Raw genomic sequence first — 23458 nt, 5'->3', positions numbered from 1 at the left:
TGGAGTAGAAGCCATTCACTATTTTGTATTTAATGTTTTATAATTACTTAAGCTTAATGGAAATGTAGAAAAACTTATTGGTTCACAAATTTTATTCAAATAAAAGATTTAAATTCTATTTTTCCAAATAGTATCATTTTCCTGAAAAAAAAAAAGCCTGATGTTACCTTGTGGAAATATGGTATTACTTATGATTGGCCATTTATGAAGGAGTTGGAGTATGGGAAAATAGAGAAGGTTTATTTTTGGCTAACTAGCTCCACAGTCCTCCGTCCACTTTTATAAAAGCAGAATAGCTAAAACCAATATTCACCAGATTTCGATATGGGTCATTGTATTTTTTACATCTAGAAAATCTTGTGTTTTACAGTGCTAGCAAACGCAACGAGTTTAAAGAAATCCAAGTTACATGCTTGAAAAAAATGGCAGATTTGGACTCTGCAGCACATCAATTTATTTCCCAACGTCAATGCATATTTCACACTCAGTATGCAAAAGAATTAAATGTGAAGCTGAAAAGTCCTCCCATGAAAATCGCTTTTTTAACTAAATCTGAGTATATGTGTATTTAATGTAGTACGCTTGTTAATGTACTCACCTATCGCCACCTTCTCCGGGAACCAGCACCGTTCTGCTGCTCTTCAGACTCCTTGGGTCACACTGCGCTCTGCGTGACCCAGGACCTTCACAATCTAAGTCCCTGGAGTGTCAGAAGGAGGCACCATAGACTTACGTTGTAAAAGCGACTTCCAGCTCACGCATAGAGTTTTCCTGAGAGTCTGAAGAGCAGCGATGTCACTAAGAAGGGGAACGGAACAGCGCTAGATCCTGCAGAAGGCGGCAGTAGGAGAGTATATTAACACACTACATATACACAGATTAAAATAAAATCTTCATAGGAGGAATTCTTTAACCAGAACATTTTCATTCTAGCATTTCCACTATGGGAAGTCGGCAGTGTAAATTCAGCATGGAATAGACTCCTTACAGAGTAGCCAGACTTTGCACACTGAATGCATACAGTGCAATAATAACGGTAACAGAAATGAAAACATAATACAAGCATATGATATATAAAGATAAATTAGGCTGTAAAGATACAAAAGATGTTGTGAGGAGGGTCATTAAAATCGATACTTGAGGCATCTGTTTTTGATCTTTCAAAATATGTGTTCTTTAGAAATGGGGATCCTTCCAATAATGCCTAAGGGCTTGTGCAGTTGAGATTATTATACGCCGTGGATAGCACACATACCCTATGTAGCCAACGTGCCTCCAAACCTGGCCAATTGTCCCCACAGACCATCTGTCTGTGTTGAAAACAAAAATATGACAGCATGCACTAATTTGGACTGTTTGACAGACCAGACTAGTACATTTCAATGGCTCCTACACTATTTTGACATGCGGATGAGCACAAGGAGTTTCAAATGTGACTGGCCTGAGATTTCGTACAACTGTCTAAACCCGGCCAAAAACCAATGTTTTCATTTTAACAAACTGGAGTACATGTACAGATCTGTTAGACAACTGTCTGATATCATTGCTGCACAACAAATGACATGACAAAGTTTTGGAGCTCCAAATTATTCCTAAAAAGTTTTTTTTAGGGTTTCATACTATTAAAAAAAAAAAGGTCAAAGAAAGGGCTGTAATGACAGACACCAAAATAAAAAAAACATTATTTGGTAAGTTCAAAGTGTTAAATCACAAAAAATGAGGATACTATGACATTAACCCCTTCATGACCTTGGGATTTTTCGTTTTTCCTTGTTCGTTTTTCACTCCTTTCCTTCCCAGAGCCATAACTTTTTTATTTTTCCGTCAATTTGGCCATGTGTGGGCTTATTTTTTGCGGGACGAGTTGTACTTTTGAAAGACATCATTGGTTTTAGCATGTCGTGTACTAGAAAACGGGAAAAAAATTCCAAGTGCGGTGAAATTGCAAAAAAAGTGCAATCCCACACTTGTTTTTTGTTTGGCTTTTTTGCTAGGTTCACTAAATGCTAAAACTGACCAGCCATTATGATTCTCCAGGTCATTACGAGTTCATAGACACCAAACATGACTAGGTTATTTTTTTTATCTAAGTGGTGAAAAAAAATTCCAAACTTTGCAAAAAAAATAAAATAAAAAAATTGCGCCATTTTCCGATACTTGTAGCGTCTCCATTTTTTGTGATCTGGGGTCAGTTGAGGGCTTATTTTTTGCGTGCCGAGATGACGTTTTTAATCATAGCATTTTTGTGCAGATACATTCTTTTGATCGCCCGTTATTGCATTTTAATGCAATGTCGCGGCGACCTAAAAAACGTAATTCTGGCGTTTCGAATTTTTTTCTCGCTGCGCCGTTTAGCGACCAGGTTAATGCTTTTTTTAATTGATATATCGGGCGATTCTGAGCGCGGCAATACCAAATATGTGTAGATTTGATTTTTTTTTTTATTGATTTATTTTGATTGGGGCGAAAGGGGGGTGATTTAAACTTTTATATTTTTTTTATTTTTTTCACATTTTTTTTACTTTTTTTTACTTTTGCCATGCTTTAATAGCCTCCATGGGAGGCTAGAAGCAGGCACAACTCGATCGCCTCTGCTACATAGCAGCGATCTGCTGATTGCTGCTATGTAGCAGAAATGGAGGTGTGCTGTGAGCGCCGACCACAGGGTGTCGCTCACAGCCACCGGTGATCAGTAACCATAGAGGTCTCTAGGACCTCTATGGTTACCATCCTGACGCATCGCCGACCCCCGATCATGTGACGGGGGTCGGCGATGACGTCATTTCCGGCCGCCTGGCCGGAAGCGGTAGTTAAATGCCGCTGTCTGCGTTTGACAGCGGCATTTAACTAGTTAATAGGTGCGGGCAGATCACAATTCTGCCGGCGCCTATTACGGGCACATGTCAGCTGTTCAAAACAGCTGACATGTCCCGGCTTTGATGCGGGCTCACCGCGGAGCCCTGCATCAAAGCAGGGGATCTGACCTTGGACGTACTATCCCGTCCGAGGTCAGAAAGGGGTTAAACATAAGTATATATTTTTCATTGGTCAGGCCAGTACTGAGCTCTAGGGCTAGTTTACTGGCAGATGACCTAAAAGCAGGCTTCATTAGCACAACACACTATATACTATCTCTTCTTTCCATCCCCAGTTCTCAGTTAGCTGATGGACATGAATCCGATTATTTATTTCAACTTTAATGAATACTTTCATGGTGGAGAAAGAAATGGGAAAAGTACATTAGGTTATATATGCCATTTCTCTTCAACAGTGTGCCTGTCATTATTCACAGAATATGTGTCCCCAAAGGCAGTTCCCGCTACATTCCTAGACTACGTGAAAGCAGGCATGCTGGATTAGTTAAATTATTTTGACATATGGCAGCAGCCTGCAATCAAAAGCCATAGGTGCACAGCATTGGAAAAACACATTAGCATCTCTATTGATAATCACGACAAAGAAAAATGAAATAATTGTGAAAACAATGGAGAAAGTGTGCGGATTGGGTGAGCGGGGTCTATGGAAGAAGTGGGTTATTTTTCTAAGCCACAGCAAACATCTCCCACATTCTAATTATGCGGTGAAGTGTGATGAATTACAATTCTCCATGCAGGCTATTAGTTATTGTATTCTACATAACGCGATTAAACATTAGTTTGCTTGACTGTTCATGTTATTATATTCAACAGCTGACACAATGTGAGATGAAAGGTAACTACTTTGTCTTATCCATATTATTAGGGCAAACTTTGTAAAAATTAATCTGACCACACGTATCAATACATTTGTGCCTTTCAGCCTAAAATAATACTATATCTGCAGTTATATCAGCAGGCTTGTCAGCTGAAGGTCCGGTGCCCCGAAGCAACAGCAGAGTCTGTTTGCACCACATACGACCGAGCTCAGATCAGGCACCACTCACCTCCACTGCTTTGATCCTTCTTATGCTTTGGAGCACCAGCACTTTCAGCTAACAAGCCCTGTGACATGATTTCTAATAACACGCAGCTTTGTCAGCTGAAGGTCCGGCGCCCCGAAGCATCAGCAGATTCTGTTTGCACCACATATGACCGAGCTCAGATCAGGCACCACTCACCTCCACTGCTTTGATCCTTCTGATGCTTTGGAGCACCAGCACTTTCAGCTAACAAGCCCTGTGACATGATTTCTAATAACAAGCAGCTTTGTCAGCTGAAGGGCCAGCGCCCTGAAGCATCAGCAGATTCTGTTTACACCTCATACGACCGAGCTCAGATGAGGCACAACTCACCTCCACTGCTTTGATCCTTCTGATGCTTTGGCGCACCATTACTTTCAGCTAACAAGCCCTGTGACATGATTTCTAATAACAAGCAGCTTTGTCAGCTGAAGGGCCAGCGCCCCGAAGCATCAGCAGATTCTGTTTACACCTCATACGACCGAGCTCAGATGAGGCACAACTCACCTCCACTGCTTTGATCCTTCTGATGCTTTGGCGCACCAGTACTTTCAGCTAACAAGCCCTGTGACATGATTTCTAATAACAATCAGCTTTGTCAGCTGAAGGGCCAGCGCCCCGAAGCATCAGCAGATTCTGTTTACACCTCATACGACCGAGCTCAGATGAGGCACAACTCACCTCCACTGCTTTGATCCTTCTGATGCTTTGGCGCACCAGTACTTTCAGCTAACAAGCCCTGTGACATGATTTCTAATAACACGCAGCTTTGTTAGCAGAAGGTCCAGCGCTCCAAAGCATCAGAATGATCAAAGCAGGGAAAGAGTGACGTCTGAGAATCCGTGCTCTGACTGCGGTCACTCACTGAAAGGTAGCCCTGCCCTCACCAACTACGTTCTCTTCTCAGTTTGTCCAATTTAGATTTCCAGGTCTGAAGTAGCAGAATCAGAAAAACTATGCTACATTTCTAATTGGAGGTAATTGCTAATATTATTATTATTACACCTATTACATATTGGGATAGGATCTTGGAGATGGTATACCCCTTTAAGTCAAATGAAGCAGCAGAATCGCCGGCCAGAGTGGTTCATGACTGCTCTGAACAACCAGAGAGAGCTTCCAAGCAAAACAGGCAAGTATTTAGTAACTTCCTGCCTCTAAGTTCTTAGCTTCATAGCGAAGACCCGGATATCTATTTTCAATTAGAGCAAAGCAATGAAGATACAATAATTATTTGAGGAAAGCCCCTTTAAACTTAAGACACTCAATAAAATTGCTCTAATATGGGCCAGAGTGTAAGATATATTCACTCACTGCTCATTTAAGGTGAAGCTAGTGTCACACAAAGTTTTTCCCATACAGTGGGGCAAAAAAGTATTTAGTCAGTCAGCAATAGTGCAAGTTCCACCACTTAAAAAGATGAGAGGTGTCTGTAATTTACATTATAGGTAGACCTCAACTATGGGAGACAAACTGAGAAAAAAAAATCCAGAAAATCACATTATCTGTTTTTTTAACATTTTATTTGCATATTATGGTGGAAAATAAGTATTTGGTCAGAAACAAAATTTCATCTCAATACTTTGTAATATATCCTTTGTTGGCAATGACAGAGGTCAAACGTTTTCTGTAAGTCTTCACAAGGTTGCCACACACTGTTGTTGTTATGTTGGCCCATTCCTCCATGCAGATCTCCTCTAGAGCAGTGATGTTTTTGGCTTTTCGCTTGGCAACACGGACTTTCAACTCCCTCCAAAGGTTTTCTATAGGGTTGAGATCTGGAGACTGGCTAGGCCACTCCAGGACCTTGAAATGCTTCTTACGAAGCCACTCCTTCGTTACCCTGGCGGTGTGCTTTGGATCATTGTCATGTTGAAAGACCCAACCACGTTTCATCTTCAATGCCCTTGCTGATGGAAGGAGGTTTGCACTCAAAATCTCACGATACATGGCCCCATTCATTCTTTCATGTACCCGGATCAGTCGTCCTGGCCCCTTTGCAGAGAAAAAGCCCCAAAGCATGATGTTTCCACCACCATGCTTTACAGTAGGTATGGTGTTTGATGGATGCAACTCAGTATTCTTTTTCCTCCAAACACGACAAGTTGTGTTTCTACCAAACAGTTCCAGTTTGGTTTCATCAGACCATAGGACATTCTCCCAAAACTCCTCTGGATCATCCAAATGCTCTCTAGCAAACTTCAGACGGGCCCAGGCATGTACTGGCTTAAGCAGTGGGACACGTCTGGCACTGCAGGATCTGAGTCCATGGTGGCGTAGTGTGTTACTTATGATAGGCCTTGTTACATTGGTCCCAGCTCTCTGCAGTTCATTCACTAGGTCCCCCCGCGTGGTTCTGGGATTTTTGCTCACCGTTCTTGTGATCATTCTGACCCCACGGGGTGGGATTTTGCGTGGAGCTCCAGATCGAGGGAGATTATCAGTGGTCTTGTATGTCTTCCATTTTCTAATTATTGCTCCCACTGTTGATTTCTTCACTCCAAGCTAGTTGCAGGGCTACCAGTCTTCCCAGCCTGGTGCAGGGCTACAATTTTGTTTCTGGTGTCCTTTGACAGCTCTTTGGTCTTCACCATAGTGGAGTTTGGAGTCAGACTGTTTGAGGGTGTGCACAGATGTCTTTTTATACTGATAACAAGTTTAAACAGGTGCCATTACTACAGGTAATGAGTGGAGGACAGAGGAGACTCTTAAAGAAGAAGTTACAGGTCTGTGAGAGCCAGATATCTTGATTGTTTGTTTCTGACCAAATAATTATTTTCCACCATAATATGCAAAAAAAATGATAAAAAAAACAGACAATGTGATTTTCTGGATTTTTTTTTCTCAGTTTGTTTCCCATAGTTGAGGTCTACCTATGATGTAAATTACAGACGCCTCTCATCTTTTTAAGTGGTGGAACTTGCACTATTGCTGACTGACTAAATACTATTTTGCCCCACTGTACATCTAAGACATATGTCTTGGGACTGCATACTGTAAAAGAAGGCACAGTCCACACATCTGGCTACTGTTTGACAGATGGGAAAAAAGTGTACTGCAATGTAGTGCTGACATTAATCTGCCACCATGCTGCTTTGAAGGGAAATCCTTTATTTTTAAAACCAAGTTCAAGATGTTTAGCTGTGTTTTGTTTTTTTCTGCTATATTTAATGTCGCTATTTTAAAAATTTTTACACAATTTTAAACATCTTGCCTGTACAAGGAAAAGTTCACCGAAATATAAGTCAGTTATAAAGCTGGATGCAGATAGCGCACAAGGTCTCATCATTCACAATGTGGTCCTCCTTGTTCAACGCCACAAGCACTGCTACAAATTTAAGTGTTGACCACCTTTAGGGACAATTGTTATTACTTACATGAATGAATGTACTTGGGGCTAAAAAAAACTATTTTTGCAATTGGATTTCATGAAAATGTATCACTGTTTGCCTCCTATAGCCTCTGTACTATACTGTCTATTGCTGCCTGCAGACTGAGTTAATGCGTTCAGCCATATTAGATTTAATTTACCAGATGTTTTGGGGACATGATTTTGTGGACTTAGTAATACAAAGGTAGGACATGTTCTCCTCCTTGTTAGTACAGCTTTTCCCATATACTGCTCAGATCTCCTGTGCATACAATGGATGGCTGATGGAGGAGCATGTAACCAGACCTGTCCTTAAACTTCCACCAATTGAAAAGTAGAAAAAAAAATTAACGGAAAAAAATATTTTAAGCCCAAAATGCATAGACTTAAAAAAAAAAAAAAAGGTGGACAACTCCTTGAAAGGGACATATTTATGTCAGATGATTAGTATGTGGCCTCTTGCTGATCACTATGAATTATGTAAACCAGTTCAGATCTGCCAAACCTTGCATGAGCAATAATGTATTGTTTCGGTTCAGTTGTGAAGGTGTCTATTTGCCATTTTGGATTTGACCAAGGCCGCTTTTTGTCTTGAGATCACTGCCTGCCCTTTATCTGTCTTATGGTGCTGTATGACCAAACCTAGTTGTTTTTACAATCACTCTTCTATTTATTCATCCCAGTAACACTATCTGAGCGCCGTCAGCAGTTACTACTAGAGATTGCTCCTGGAGGTTTCCATCTCAATGTTAGTAGAAGCCTGCAAAATCCCTCGGCCTCTGCAGCAGAGTTTAGCCTAGCTAAATCCAATAGTGACAGAGTGGGGCCATACCTGACCTACAAAAAGGTTAAGGAATTCTGTAAACGCACCTCTTTACTAGTTTTGTGATTATATTGAGTGACGGCTGAAGTTATCGAGCTAACAATTCTTCTCCAATTTACCAATGTTCCCTGTGTCGGTTTGATAATTTGCTGTCTGACTAAGCTTTATATTAGGTATTCTAGAGTAATCCCACACGACATCTACACTCTGGTTACCATGGGCATTAATTCGTCTCTATGAATGGCAATAGAATTTCTTTTATTTTTATATATTTAAAAATATTTATATTAAAACTAATCAATAAAACAACAATCTTGTAGTTGTGGCAGGAAGGTTACTAATTACAGATGTGCTATAAATGAGGCAGCCTTTATATACATTTTTGGATGTGGTTTTCCATTATTTATATTGAGGATATTAAGCAGCGTTTCTCTATTCGGGATCACAAGATAAAATTAAACTTAAAAACAAATCTGATACAGTGATTCATCGCTCAAGCAGCTTCTGTTCTCTGGCTGTACAAACCAATATTTTGTCTTCATGAAAATCGAGTCTGCTGGGAGGCAGAAGAGCCTCTGGTAGGTTGTATAGAGCTTGTAAGAGATTGTCTGTGAAAGCACTCTGTGGACAAGAAAAATAAACTACCTAAATCATGGAAACATTTAACTGTTCCAGAACCTCGCTGTAGAAATGGCCACAGACTAGTAAGTTAGTTAGAGAGGCTTTCCACTTTCAGGAAAGTAGACCCCTAACACTGGAATATAACAAAAAGAGCAGATACTGGGCCTCCACACGCCCAGCACCGGCTTACTGTCAGTGATGGGGTTTTGGTTGCAGCCGTGACATTGTGCATCTTCGCTGCAGCTAATCACTGAGCTCAGCGACAATGCCGCAATGTTCACAATCACGCTATTTTTCACAAAGCACACTAAATACATATTTATTGCTAATATAAACCCAACATAAAGTTTCTTTATTATATACTCTGGTGGTCTTATGAGATTTTTGAGCTGCTAAAACTATGTTTTGCAGCAGCACTTGCTTCTTCTCAGTGCTGCAGACCCCTCTCTACTGTGAGCTCCTGACCAGCCCCACGTCAATTTAATCTATGTGTAGAACACTTCTGCACACTCTCTGCTCCTGTATATACCCTGCCTGAGCGACAATCTTCTGCCATCTACATTAGTACAGCTGCCTGTATGATAAAGTGGTAATCTGGAGGTAAACAGCATTTAAATGGCCGTCATACAGAAGTTGGACCAGCTGCTACAGGGAGAAAATGAAGTCATATCCTCCCTGCAGCCGATTGCTTATAGTCATTGGGACGGTGCAATGTAATCACTAAGTTGCACTTAGTAGGACAAAGTAACCAAAGTAGTGCAACATATAGGTACTGTACCTATAATTCAGGTAAATTCTAGCATTTATAACAACTTGCAACTCTGGCACAAGCACATAAAGCCATATCAAGATTTACGATATCAGAACTGCACCGTTGCATTACATTACCCAGGGGCTCACCCCTAGCCAAGCTTCTAACTTTACAAATGTAATAGCGAACACAGCACCACACTCATAGGAGCCTTTAGAACACATGCATATAGATCATCAGTGGAAACGCCAGTGGCATTCAACTGTTTAAACTCTACAGTGTCGTCTCACATTGTCACCAAGAATTATTAATCAGTCTGATTTGGTAAATTTGTTATAAAATGTCACAAAATCTACTGAAAAGAAGAAACATAACTTGAGGGAAGTTAGAATGAGGAAAAAAAACGAAAAAAAAATTACAGAATCTGTACGAGTTTGTTATATCTGCGGTAATAAAAAGTTAAAGAGTTTCTTTTACAGACAAGAAGCCTCAAAGTCCTCTAGTGTGCTATAAATGTTAAGAGGTCCAATTAAGTAGTGGGCTCTAGAGATCAAGTGTTAAATGAATTGGTCACAGTGCATTTTCAGCAGGCATTTCTCTATAAAATGACTTCATCATCTGCCAAGCCTGTCCCTCTGTTTTGTTCTAATGAATCATTACTGTACAGAAAAAGTCATAACTCTTTAAGAAGGAAGTGATAAGAAAAAAGAATGTATAACCATGTGTAAAAAAGGTACAGGATAAAAAAAATAAGTATTTGTCTACTATCCGAAATAACTATTTCCAGGAGGTCTTGAAATAAAACTGCTCTCTTGGGTTGGGTTTGCACTCTCTCATAATACTATTACCAAGATCTTAAAGTATTGATAGAAAAAAATAGTATAAATCACAGATCTTTAAAAAAAAAAACAAGCAAACAAAACAAAAAATAATCACATAAGAATGTAATTCAGGGTCTGTGGGATACTGGGCAACAACTGTCTTTAGTGGTTTTCTGTGAAGGAGCAAAGTGAAAAGTAAATGATGGGAGATTACCGTATTTTTGGACTATAGGACACACCGCACCATAAGACGCACCCCAAATTTTCAGAGAGAAAATACGGGGGGAAAAAATATGTCAAATGGGGGTCCGTCTTACAGCTTACCAGGGAGGGGTTTCGGCACTGGTGTAGTCACAGAGGTTGTTCGGTGGTCCAGGCTGGTGCGGTGGCATCCGGGAAATCCCATCCCAGGCTGGTGCGGTGGTGCTGCTGCTGCTCTGTGGGGCTGCGGGTTTGGGGTTCTGTGCTGGGGCAGCAGATCTCTGTGCTGCATGGGGGGCTCCGCCGGCATTTCTTGAAAGCCCCCGCAGCTTCGACACGGAGGCCTCCAGAAAGATGGCTGCCGGGGGAGTAGCATGCTGAGATTCAGATCTCGGCAACGAGATCTCGTCCCGTGAACTCGGGAGACGAGATATCGATGCAGAGATTTGAATCTGAGCATGCGCCGCCCCCAGCGGCCATGTTTCAGTAGGCCACCGCGTTGCAGCGACGGAGCTGAAGGGGCTTCGCTGAAATGCTGGTGTAACCCCCCACACAGCGCAGAGCCCCGCTGCGGCCACACCACAGAGCCCCGACACCACCGCACCACAGAGCACAGCTACAGATCTCCGCCACTGGGACCGCTTACAGGATTTGTAAGTATATTGCGATCATAAGACGCACCCCCATTTTCCCCAAAAAAAAATTGGGGAAAAAGTGCGTGTTATTGTCCGAAAAAAAGGTATATATTATGGTGTTATTTTAATTTCAAGGAGAATAACCAGAGATTTTTTACAAGATGTTATCTGACCCATGGGAAGAAACACATATTAAGAAAATATCCCAAGAACAATATTTAAATAAAATTAAAAAGAAGGAAATCGGCAAAATATTTAAAATAATAAACATTCATAGGATAATACCTGTGAATACAGTTTTTAGACTCCAGATAGGCCATACCAGAAGCAGCATCCAAGGAAAACTTTACAAGCTGTTTAGGTTTCATCTCATCTTTCCTCTTTCTTAGGAAGGTCAAGAAATCACCACCTGAGAAAATAGAAAAAGGGACATTGAGACCTAAAAGAAATGAGAATTTCACTGACTAGAAACTTTTTAATTTGCTATCAATGTAAGATCTCACTAACAAAATGTGTCACAAATACATATTTTTTGGCAGAATGCTCATTAGCCCAAAAGCCATATTCCTTCTTTGATCAACAGAGTACAAGTTTCCCAATGGAGAGAGGAAAAAGGATGGGATAAAGAATCAGCATGGTGAAGCTCAATATACCCATTGCTTACACACCGCTGATGTCTACTGACAAGAAATGAGCAATCTGTGGGCCAGTATGTTAAAGAGTGACTAAACTTTAACATATTTATTTATACATTATGTCCACCATGAAAATATCTGAGGGTTGATAAATATATTAGAGAATTTGTCTTCATTTTTTGTAAAAATAATAATAATAATAAAAAAAAAAATTCACATAACTGACTTCCGAACCCCTGCTTTTCCCTAGTCAAATGGCTGGCCTTTAGTTCTATTCACATCAGAATATACTCACTTGGAATACTTATATACTGGCCCTGAAAGGGTCGGCACTTGCATCTCACTACCCCTTGGGACACTTAAAGGGAACCTGTCAGCCCCAAAATGGAAGTTGAGCTAAGCTCACTGGCATCAGGGGTTTATCTACAGCATTCTGTAATGCTGTAGATAAGCCCCCAATGTAATCTGAAAGATGAGAAAAAAAGGTTAGATTATACTCATCCAGGGGCGTTCCTGCTGAGGTCCGATCCGATGGGCATCACTGTCCAGTCCGGCGCCTCCCATCTTCATAGGATGACGTCCTCTTCTGGTCTTCACGCTGCAGCTCCGGCACAGGCATACTTTGTCTGCCCTGTTGAGGGCAGAGCAAAGTACTGCAGTGCGCAGGCGCCGGGCCTCTCTGACCTATCCCGGCGCCTGTGCACTGCAGATAAAGTTTGCCTGCGCCGGAGCTGCGGCGTGAAGACAAGAAGAGGACGTGATCGTAAGAAGATGGGAGGCCCCGGTCCGGACCGCGACACCCACCGCAGCGGGACCGCCCCTGGGTGAGTATAATCTAACCTCTTTTTCTCATCTTTCAGGTTACATCGGGGGCTTATCTACAGCATTACAGAATGCTGTAGATAAGCCCCTGATGCCGGTGGCCAACTTCCAATTTGGGGGCGACAGGTTCCCTTTAAGCTTTCTGTAGAGATGATGTGCAGAACACTCAGAGGAGGAAGCGAGGGTTGACCCTTTCACTGCCATCATCTCTACTCAAAATGAGTATGTTCTGATGTGAATCCAGCTGAAGATAGACATTAGGAAAAAGCAGGTGTTAGGAATCACTTGCATTATTTTTTGTTTTTATAAGAATGAAGTGCAATCCCATAATAAAGTCAATTCCAAAGTTTCTTAAGTTTCAATGCTGGAAAAATGTTTTATTTAAGAAAAAAATTAAATAATGAAAGCTTAGTTATTCTTTTGCACACTAAAACTAATGAAACATATGTTTAGACATAGTGTGTAATTCGGGGCTGTGGCGCGTCAATTTTGGACCGACTCCTACAATATATAATAAATTGGGTACAGTATTTAATTGCAGTATGTGCTGAATATTTTTGCGAAAGATATGAAATGTCTGTTCCATTCCTGATCTAAGGATCTCGGCTTTTAGTTGAGATGAATCGGTGCTACACTTAATGTACATGCTCAGTAGTAAAGCTCCTCCCCTACAGATCAGCACAAAAAGTCACTGATACGGAATGTCTGCAAGCCTGCACTCATCTCAAAAACTGCTAGTGTGAACAGGAAAACAGGATGAGGCAAGTACTTCTTAAAGCATTTCTAAACTTTCAATAAAACTGTGCATAAGTAAATTGCCCAGTGTATGTTTTCTTTGCATGCTTCATGTTTTAGCTTGCTAGCAGTTTCAGTTTCTTTCTGGTCTGTGATTCAGCACAAACTTGCTCCCTCCCTCCTCCCCTCTTCATAGAATGTGAGGCATCATGATGTGAAACATTTACTTAGCTGTAACCTGAGAAACACCTGAAATTGAAAGTTCAGAGTAAAGCTAATAACATATTACAAACTTTTTAGGTCATCATCTGTACTATTGATTTATGCAAATTTTTTCTATATTATTCTATAATTATTATATAATATTTCTATCCAAAATAATACATGATTTCCTATTCTTGCAGGAATTATAATATGCATTATTTTTTTATAAGACAAAATGTATTTTGAATCTCTGCTGGGTTAGCATGTTAGTACTCGTTGATCACATGCTATGGGAGAAACACTAATATTTTCTCTTCCCCTATATATGTGTGCTGAACTGTTTAGGGAGTGCCAGTTATAGCTTGTTTTAACATGGTCTAGAGAAGTTGACATATCCAGGCATCTTTGGTAGTTGCTCTGTGACTGTTGTGCGGTTTTTGTGAAAACCTTTTCCTTCCCCGTTGTTCTTTCATGAAGATTATTTGCCTCAGAGCCTTCTTACTCTTATACCTTAATGTTTATTCCTATGCGAGTTATGGTGTCTATCTTTTCTGGGTTAACCCTTTTACTTAGGACCCTTCTTCACTGGTGGGTAGAGAGGGATCAGATTAGTATGGTGCAGGAGTTGAGCAAAGAATGTGACCCAGGCATCTCCACCATCAGGCGTAATTCTGGGAACAATTATAGCCTAGGGCCCCTGTAGCTTTAAGGACCAAATTAGGGACCACAGACCTAGCTACCCATCATGACAAAAAAATTAAAATTAGCACTACATAAGAAGTCACATCTCTTAGAACCATGGCACTTTAAAAAAAACCAAAATCAAACTACGGTATAATATTCAGCAAGAATAAAACAGCAGCAAAAACAAGGCACTTTTTAACTTAATGGAGGAGGCCTTTTAAAATCATTGCCACATCCATTGCAATAAGTGCAAATTACAGCTAGAGAGAGTACTGATTCTGTACGGATTAGTAGACAGATTTAATACGGATTAACACTACTGATGATGACGTATCTGAGTGTGATACAGCATTATCCCTGCTTCCTTTCTAAACTTTGTGACAAAAACATATTGAAGGGGATGTAAAAACAGTCTTACAAAATCTTCATATTTTTACCCATTGTGCCATTCTGTTTCTATTATTTGTACATACCGTAGTTGTCCACAAACTTACTATTAAATTGGACTGCTTGTATAAACAACAAGGAGCAAATACAGTAGAAATTGCCAAATAAAAAAAGATTTTATTAGGTCAAAGTAAAAAATCCAATCATCGCTTTAGTGTAAACAAGGTGACTGCTAACCAAAGGCAGAGACTACAAAAAACAACAATACAGAGTGACAACATCACAAGGTTTCAAATGAGAGTAATGCCTAACAATTCCTGACGAAGAAGCGAAATGTACCTTGGGATAGCTGTTACTCCACACAGATAGGTATCCGACTCATTTAAGTGTTATTTTCCTATGCAGTCTTGCTGGAACTTACATTCAACCTGGGAACAGTATAACCCATTCAGTCATTAAGAATATTAGGCATTACTCTCACAATGTTGTGAGGTTGTTTCACTCTAATGTGTTTGCAGTCCCTGCCTATGGTTAGCAGTCACCATATTTGCCCAAACATTGAGAGGATTGGGGTCTTTCCCAATTCAGATGGGTCATGTGAATTTACAGTTAGGAAAAGAATTACGTGTACCAGTAGGAATGTTATCTACATGGTGACATGTCCATGTAATAAAAGGTACGTTGGGATGACTACACGCCAACTTAAAACACGCATACGTGAACATGTTTTGGGCATCGGCTGCGGTGGAGGATATCTCCACATTGAAAACACTGCCACGCCACTTTAAGAAATTCCACGACTGCGATGCCAGTCTCCTCAGGGCAAGGGGTATTGATTTATTGGAGGTGGGGATTCGTGGAGGGGGTACTTTTCAGCGGCTGGCCCGCATAGAGTCTAGGTGGATCTGGACTTTGAACACAGTCCACCCTGCGGGCCTTAATGATAATATTAGCTATGCCCCCTTCCTGTGACAATTGGTTTGTGCTGTGGTTATGGCGTCACTCTGTGGTTGTTGTATTGTATTTAATTATTTTTAATCATCTTTTCCTCTTGTTTTATCTTAGTTTATTTTGACCCTGATTTGTTTGGACATCGTTCTGAAGTTATTGTACCATGACTTTCTACTATCAATCCTGCTACCAAGTCTTCCTAGGATGAACCTACTTGAACTTTTAAAGACTATGGTTCTTCTAAACATTCGTGCTTTGCTTGGACTGATATGGATAATGTTACTATTAATTTGGATTATTTATGGATTGATATAGGTGGTTGCGATAATTGTGACACTAATGTGATATGCTCTGGGTAGTTAGCAGTCACTAAGTTGGCGAAATTATAGTTGTTGAATTAAATTATTAATGTATGTATATATCATTTTCCTGTGACTGCTCCTAATACTCTCCTTACACTACAGTACTGATCTGGGTGTTTACCCAGTTACAGACTGCGTCCGTTGGTTTCATGGCACTATGATCCTGATTGTTACCTGGTTACCGAGCGCGTCCTCTGGCTTCTCTGCGCCTGCGCGTCTCCAGGGCTGTGGTTGGACGTTTGGGATCAAGTGGGGCCCCCGTGGTCTCCCTCGTACTTCTGCTGCTCTGGCATTATGCTGGCGTTGTAGTTGCTATGACGGCGCGCAACTACTTCCGGGTCTTTGATGCTATGCATTTCCGGGGTCAACTCTTCTTAAACCATTCGCCATTATGTGATTTATGCCCCCTGACGAAGGTTGTTTTCCGAAAGGCGCGTTGGGGCGGAGGCGCGTCCCCAGGAGTGACAGTCTACATTGCGGTGGGTAATTTATGCGGCGGCTTATGTTAGACTATGGCCTGATTGTTGATTCTGTCTTTACCATTAGTCTTATATTCGATTTGCACTATAACGTTGATCATTGCTGAGCTGAATGAGACTTCTAGTACGACTGTGGTGTATTGGTATTTTTCCCGGCTTCCGCTCGCAGAAAAATTCCATACCATCAATTATTTTTTCTTTATTATTTTTCCATTATTTTTCTTACATTTTGTAATTATATTCTATGGTCATCAATTATGAAATTGGTTATGAGTATTGGTAGTTAAAATGATTTTTTTGTAGACTTGTACCTCCTGAGTACGTGCCTCCTGCTATTTTTACAATGCCCTCATTGATGTCGCCTGTTATGTATCACCTTTCTTACACTTGTTGTCTTAGTTTTAATAATTATTAATAAAGTGTGTTTTTTGATATGGTATTTGTTTGACCTAGTATCATCTTTTTTTCGTGTCATTATGTTAATCTGATGATGGGTCTCTATGTTCTTTAGACTGACGGGTACAGATTGCTGGTTTATTAATTATTACCATGTCAATTGGCCGTATAAGTTGCTACCATTTTTACACTGAAGCCATGATTGGATTTTTTACTTTGACTTAATAAAATAGTTTTTTATTGGCAATTTATACTGTACTAGATGGTGGCCCGATTCTAACGCATCAAGTATTCTAGACTATGCATGTCCACGTAGCATACTGCACAGCCCACGTAGTATATTGCCCAACCACGTAGTATATTGCCCAGCCACATAGTATATTGCCCAGCCATGTAGTATATTGCCCAGCCGCGTATTATATTGCCCAGCCGCGTATTATATTGCCCAGTCGCGTAGTATATTGCCCAGTGATGTAGTATATTGCCCAGCCACGTAGTATATTGCCCAGCCACGTAGTATATTGCCCAGCCACGTAGTATATTGCCCAGCGATGTAGTATATTGCCCAGCCACGTAGTATATTGCCCAGCGATGTAGTATATTGCCCAGCCACTTTATATATTGCCCAGCCACGTAGTATATTGCCCAGCCACGTAGCATATTGCCCAGCCACGTAGCATATTGCCCAGCCACGTAGTATATTGCCCAGCCACGTAGTATATTGCCCAACCACGTAGTATATTGCCCAGCCACGTAGTATATTGCCCAGCCACGTAGTAAATTGCCCAGTCACGTAGTATATTGCCCAGTCACGTAGTATATTGCCCAGCCACGTAGTATATTGCCCAGTCAAGTAGTATATTGCACAGTTACGTAGTATATTGCCCAGTGACGTAGTATACTGCCCAGCCACGAAGTATATTGCACAGTGACGTAGTATACAGCACAGAACCATGTAGTATACAGCAGACATGTAGTATACTGCCCAGTCACGTAGTATATTGTCCAGTCACGTAGTATATTGCCCAGCCACGTAGTATATTGCCCAGCCACGTACAGTGGGGCAAAAAAGTATTTAGTCAGTCAGCAATAGTGCAAGTTCCACCACTTAAAAAGATGAGAGGCGTCTGTAATTTACATCATAGGTAGACCTCAACTATGGGAGACAAACTGAGAAAAAAAAATCCAGAAAATCACATTGTCTGTTTTTTTTAACATTTTATTTGCATATTATGGTGGAAAATAAGTATTTGGTCAGAAACAAAATTTCAACTCAATACTTTGTAATATATCCTTTGTTGGCAATGACAGAGGTCAAACGTTTTCTGTAAGTCTTCACAAGGTTGCCACACACTGTTGTTGGTATGTTGGCCCATTCCTCCATGCAGATCTCCTCTAGAGCAGTGATGTTTTTGGCTTTTCGCTTGGCAACACGGACTTTCAACTCCCTCCAAAGGTTTTCTATAGGGTTGAGATCTGGAGACTGGCTAGGCCACTCCAGGACCTTGAAATGCTTCTTACGAAGCCACTCCTTCGTTACCCTGGCGGTGTGCTTTGGATCATTGTCATGTTGAAAGACCCAGCCACGTTTCATCTTCAATGCCCTTGCTGATGGAAGGAAGTTTGCACTCAAAATCTCACGATACATGGCCCCATTCATTCTTTCATGTACCCGGATCAGTCGTTCTGGCCCATTTGCAGAGAAACAGCCCCAAAGCATGATGTTTCCACCACCATGCTTTACAGTAGGTATGGTGTTTGATGGATGCAACTCAGTATTCTTTTTCCTCCAAACACGACAAGTTGTGTTTCTACCAAACAGTTCCAGTTTGGTTTCATCAGACCATAGGACATTCTCCCAAAACTCCTCTGGATCATCCAAATGCTCTCTAGAAAACTTCAGACGGGCCCGGACATGTACTGGCTTAAGCAGTGGGACAAGTCTGGCACTGCAGGATCTGAGTCCATGGTGGCGTAGTGTGTTACTTATGGTAGGCCTTGTTACATTGGTCCCAGCTCTCTGCAGTTCATTCACTAGGTCCCCCCGCGTGGTTCTGGGATTTTTGCTCACCGTTCTTGTGATCATTCTGACCCCACGGGGTGGGATTTTGCGTGGAGCCCCAGATCGAGGGAGATTATCAGTGGTCTTGTATGTCTTCCATTTTCTAATTATTGCTCCCACTGTTGATTTCTTCACTCCAAGCTGGTTGGCTATTGCAGATTCAGTCTTCCCAGCCTGGTGCAGGGCTACAATTTTGTTTCTGGTGTCCTTTGACAGCTCTTTGGTCTTCACCATAGTGGAGTTTGGAGTCAGACTGTTTGAGGGTGTGCACAGGTGTCTTTTTATACTGATAACAAGTTTAAACAGGTGCCATTACTACAGGCAATGAGTGGAGGAAAGAGGAGACTCTTAAAGAAGAAGTTACAGGTCTGTGAGAGCCAGAAATCTTGATTGTTTGTTTCTGACCAAATACTTATTTTCCACCACAATATGCAAATAAAATGATAAAAAAAACAGACAATGTTATTTTCTGGATTTTTTTTTTCTCAGTTTGTCTCCCATAGTTGAGGTCTACCTATGATGTAAATTACAGACGCCTCTCATCTTTTTAAGTGGTGGAACTTGCACTATTGCTGACTGACTAAATACTTTTTTGCCCCACTGTATGTAACAGGTTAAAAAATAAAAAAAACATATACTTACCCTCCGAGGGCCCTTTGTAGTCCTTTCGCCTGTGTGCGGTGCACGCGGCAGCTTACGGTCCCAGGGTTGGTATGAGCGCAGGACCTGTGATGACGTCACGGTCATATGACCGTGACATCATGGAAGGTCCTTCTCGCATAGCATCTTTGGAACCGGAACCTGCTGCTTGCACTGCCGAGGACAGCATGCACGTCGGAGGGTGAGAATAACCTTTTCTTTTATTATTATTATTTTTAACATTAGATCGTTTTACTATTGATGCATAGGCAGCATCAATAGTAAAAAGTTGGTCACACAGGGTTAATAGCTGCGTAACCGGAGTGCGTTACACCTCGCTCCGGTAACGCTGGCATTAACACTGTGTGAGGGCTGACTGGATGACTGGAGGTGAGTATGGAGTGGGCACTGACTGCGGGGAGGAAAGAGCGGCCATATTGCCGCCGGACTGTGGCCGTCGCTGATTGGTCGTGGCAATGGTCGTGGGCGTTTTGCCATGACCAATCAGTGACTTGGATTCCATGACAGACAGAGGCCGCGACCAATGAATATCCGTGACAGACAGACAGAAGGACAGACAGAAAGACGGAAGTAACCCTTAGACAATTATATAGTAGATTTCCTACTTGTTTATCCAATCTTCCAGCTTTTGCTGTTTTATTTTGACCAATGGGTATTTTTCTGTAGTTACTTTTGACTGCTTGTATGTAGCGTTACGTTTTCAATGAACTCTTTGGCGTCAATTTTGTAGCTAATAGATTAACAATGAGATAAATAAAAGAATAGCAATTGAGAACATTGAAGGGGTGAAAACATTTACCCCGATGGACAATTTAACTTTAATTCAATATCAAGTTAAAGCATATTTATAGCCAACAATATCTAGAGCCCACATCGTTATGTTTGGAGGAAGATTAGATATACTTAGCAACCCACTGTGTTAAGTGAGGGTTTGAAAGGCTTCCATAATAGAAATATACATTAGAATTTTCTTAGCAAGGTATAGCTACTTATGCTTCGCAATAAACAGGATAATGCAGGGTTATTAAACAGATTTAAGAGCACACTGACTGAGTCTCCAAGGCTCTAGCATATTAAGCTGAAGTGTTTGTGTGAAGGATTTGCATTTTAATTGCCATCCTCTGTGCATTTCTTCCATTGTGCAAGTACTAGATTTCAAGTTTCTTAAGAAACAGGCTCTCCTCAGGTGATGACCTTAATGGCTTTTTTTTTGTTAATGACAGCTCCTGGTATGCTACACCTGCTTATCCTCAAGCTATTGCTCAGCTGTTTAGGTTTGAGGGTTTACGGGAGTTTTGCTGTAATAAGTTTCTCATAAGGAGTGAAAATTCATGAGTTTTCTAACTAATTACTTCTTATAGTTAAAAGATATATATATGTATATATATATATATATATATATATATATACACACACACACATATATATATATACTAGAAGGTAGCCCGATTCTAACGCATCGGGTATTCTAGAATATTTAAGCGTAGTGTATAGCACAGCCCACGTAGTGTATAGCACAGCCCACGTAGTATACAGCGCAGCCCACGTAGTATACTGCGCAGCCCACGTAGTATACTGCGCAGCCCACGTAGTATACTGCGCAGCCCACGTAGTATATTGCGCAGCCCACGCAGTACATTGCGCAGCCCACGCAGTACATTGCGCAGCCCACGCAGTACATTGCGCAGCCCACGCAGTACATTGCGCAGCCCACGCAGTACATTGCGCAGCCCACGCAGTACATTGCGCAGCCCACGCAGTACATTGCGCAGCCCACGCAGAACATTGCGCAGCACACGTAGTACATTGCGCAGCACACGTAGTACATTGCGCAGCCCACGCAGTATACTGCACAGCCCACGTAGTATATTGCACAGCCCACGTAGTATATTGCACAGCCCACGTAGTATATTGCACAGCCCACGTAGTATATTGCACAGGCCACGTAGTATATTGCACAGGCCATGTAGTATATTGCCCAGCCCACGTAGTACATTGCCCAGCCCACGTAGTACATTGCCCAGCCCACGTAGGACATTGCGCGGCCCACGTAGTACATTGCGCAGCCCACGTAGTACATTGCGCAGCCCACGTAGTACATTTGTGTTTTTTTGGCCCATGTAGAACATTGCGCAGCCCACGTAGTATATTGCGCAGCCCACGTAGTACATTGCGCAGCCCACGTAGTACATTGCGCAGCCCACGTAGTACATTGCGCAGCCAACGCATTATATTGCGCAGCCCACGGAGTTTATTGCGCAGCCCACAGAGTATATTGCGCAGCCCACAGAGTATATTGCGCAGCCCACGGAGTATATTGCGCAGCCCATGGAGTACATTGCTCAGCCCACGTAGTATATTGCACGGTCCATGTAGTATATTGCACAGCCCACATAGTATATTGCACAGTCCATGTAGTATATTGCACAGCCCACGTAGTATATAGCAATGTGGGCATCATATCCCTGTTAAAAAAAAGAATTAAAATAAAAAATAGTTATATACTCACCTTCCATTGGCCCCTGCATCCAGGAAGCGGTTACCGACGCTCCTCGTGCGCTCCGGTCTCAAGAGTGCATTGTGGTCTCGCGTGATGATGACATAGCGGTCTCACGAGACCGCTACGTCATCAATTCGCGAGATCGCAATGCATGGCGCGGTCACCAGAGCGTCGCGAGGAGGGGCCGACGGATGGTGAGTATATAACAATTTTTTATTTTTTTATTATTTTTTACCTTAGATCTTTTTACTATTGATGCCGCATACGCAGCATCAATAGTAAAAGGTTGGTCACACAGGGTTAATAGCGGTTACGGAGTGCGCTACCCGCGGCATAATGCGGTCCGTTACCGCCGGCATTATCTCTGTGTGAGCGGTGAGTGGAGGGGAGTATGCGGGCGCCGGGCACTGACCGCGGGGAGTAAGGAGCAGCCATTTTCTTCCGGACTGTGCCTGACGCTGATTGGTCGCGGCTGTTTTGCCGCGACCAATCAGCGACTTGGATTTCCATGACACAGAGGCCGCGACCAATGAATATCCGTGACAGACAGACAGAAGGACAGAAAGACGGAAGTGACCCTTAGACAATTATATAGTAGATATATATATATATACATACATACACACTGCTCAAAAAGATAAAGGGTACACTTAAACAACAGAATATAACTCCAAGTAAATCAAACTTCTGTGACATCAAACTGTCCACTTAGGAAGCAACACTGTTTGACAATCAATTTCACATGCTGTTCTGCAAATTGAATAGACAACAGATGGAAATTATTGGCAATTATCAAGACACACTGAATACAGGAGTGGTTCTGCAGATGGGGACCACAGGCCACATCTCAGTACCAAAGCTTTCTGGTTGATGTTTTGGTCACTTTTGAATGTTGGTTGTGCTTTCACACTCGTAGTAGTACGAGACGGACTCTACAACCCACACAAGTGGCTTAAATAGTGCAGCTCATCCAGGATGGCACAGCACATCAATGCAAGCTGTGGCAAGAGGGTTTGCTGTATCTGTAAGCGTAGTGTCCAGAGGCTGGAGGCGCTACCAGGAGACAGGCCAGTACACCAGGAGACGTGGAGGAGGCCATAGGAGGGCAAAAACCCAGCAGCAGGACTGCTACCTCAGCCTTTGTGCAAGGAGGAACAGGAGGAGCACTGCCAGAGCCCTGCAAAATGACCTTCAGCAGGCCACAAATGTGCATGTGTCTGCACAATTGGTTAGAAACCGACTCCATGAGGATGGTCCGAGTGCCCAACGTCCACAGATGGGGGTTGTGCTCACAGCCCAACACCGTGTAGGACGCCTGGCATTTGCCACAGAACACCAAGATTGGTACATTCGCCACTGGTGCCCTGTGCTCTTCACAGATGAAAGCAGGTTCACACTGAGCACATGTACCAGACATGACAG

The 23458-nt window shown here is 42.0% G+C and overlaps 1 protein-coding gene across 2 annotated transcripts in view; it reads right to left on the bottom strand.

The window, feature by feature from the left end:
* The window catches only part of FER (FER tyrosine kinase), a 485813-nt gene that overhangs the window by 100223 nt on the left and 362132 nt on the right, over positions 1-23458 (bottom strand). For both annotated transcript variants that reach the window (XM_069752566.1, XM_069752558.1), the window contains exon 18: positions 11445-11568. In XM_069752566.1, the coding sequence (XP_069608667.1) occupies positions 11445-11568 (124 nt within the window). The remainder of the gene's footprint in view (positions 1-11444; positions 11569-23458) is intronic.

This window comes from Ranitomeya imitator, chromosome 1 (genome assembly GCF_032444005.1).
Source record: "Ranitomeya imitator isolate aRanImi1 chromosome 1, aRanImi1.pri, whole genome shotgun sequence".
Classification (NCBI taxonomy): domain Eukaryota; kingdom Metazoa; phylum Chordata; class Amphibia; order Anura; family Dendrobatidae; genus Ranitomeya; species Ranitomeya imitator.
This window is presented reverse-complemented; position numbering and strand designations above follow the sequence as displayed.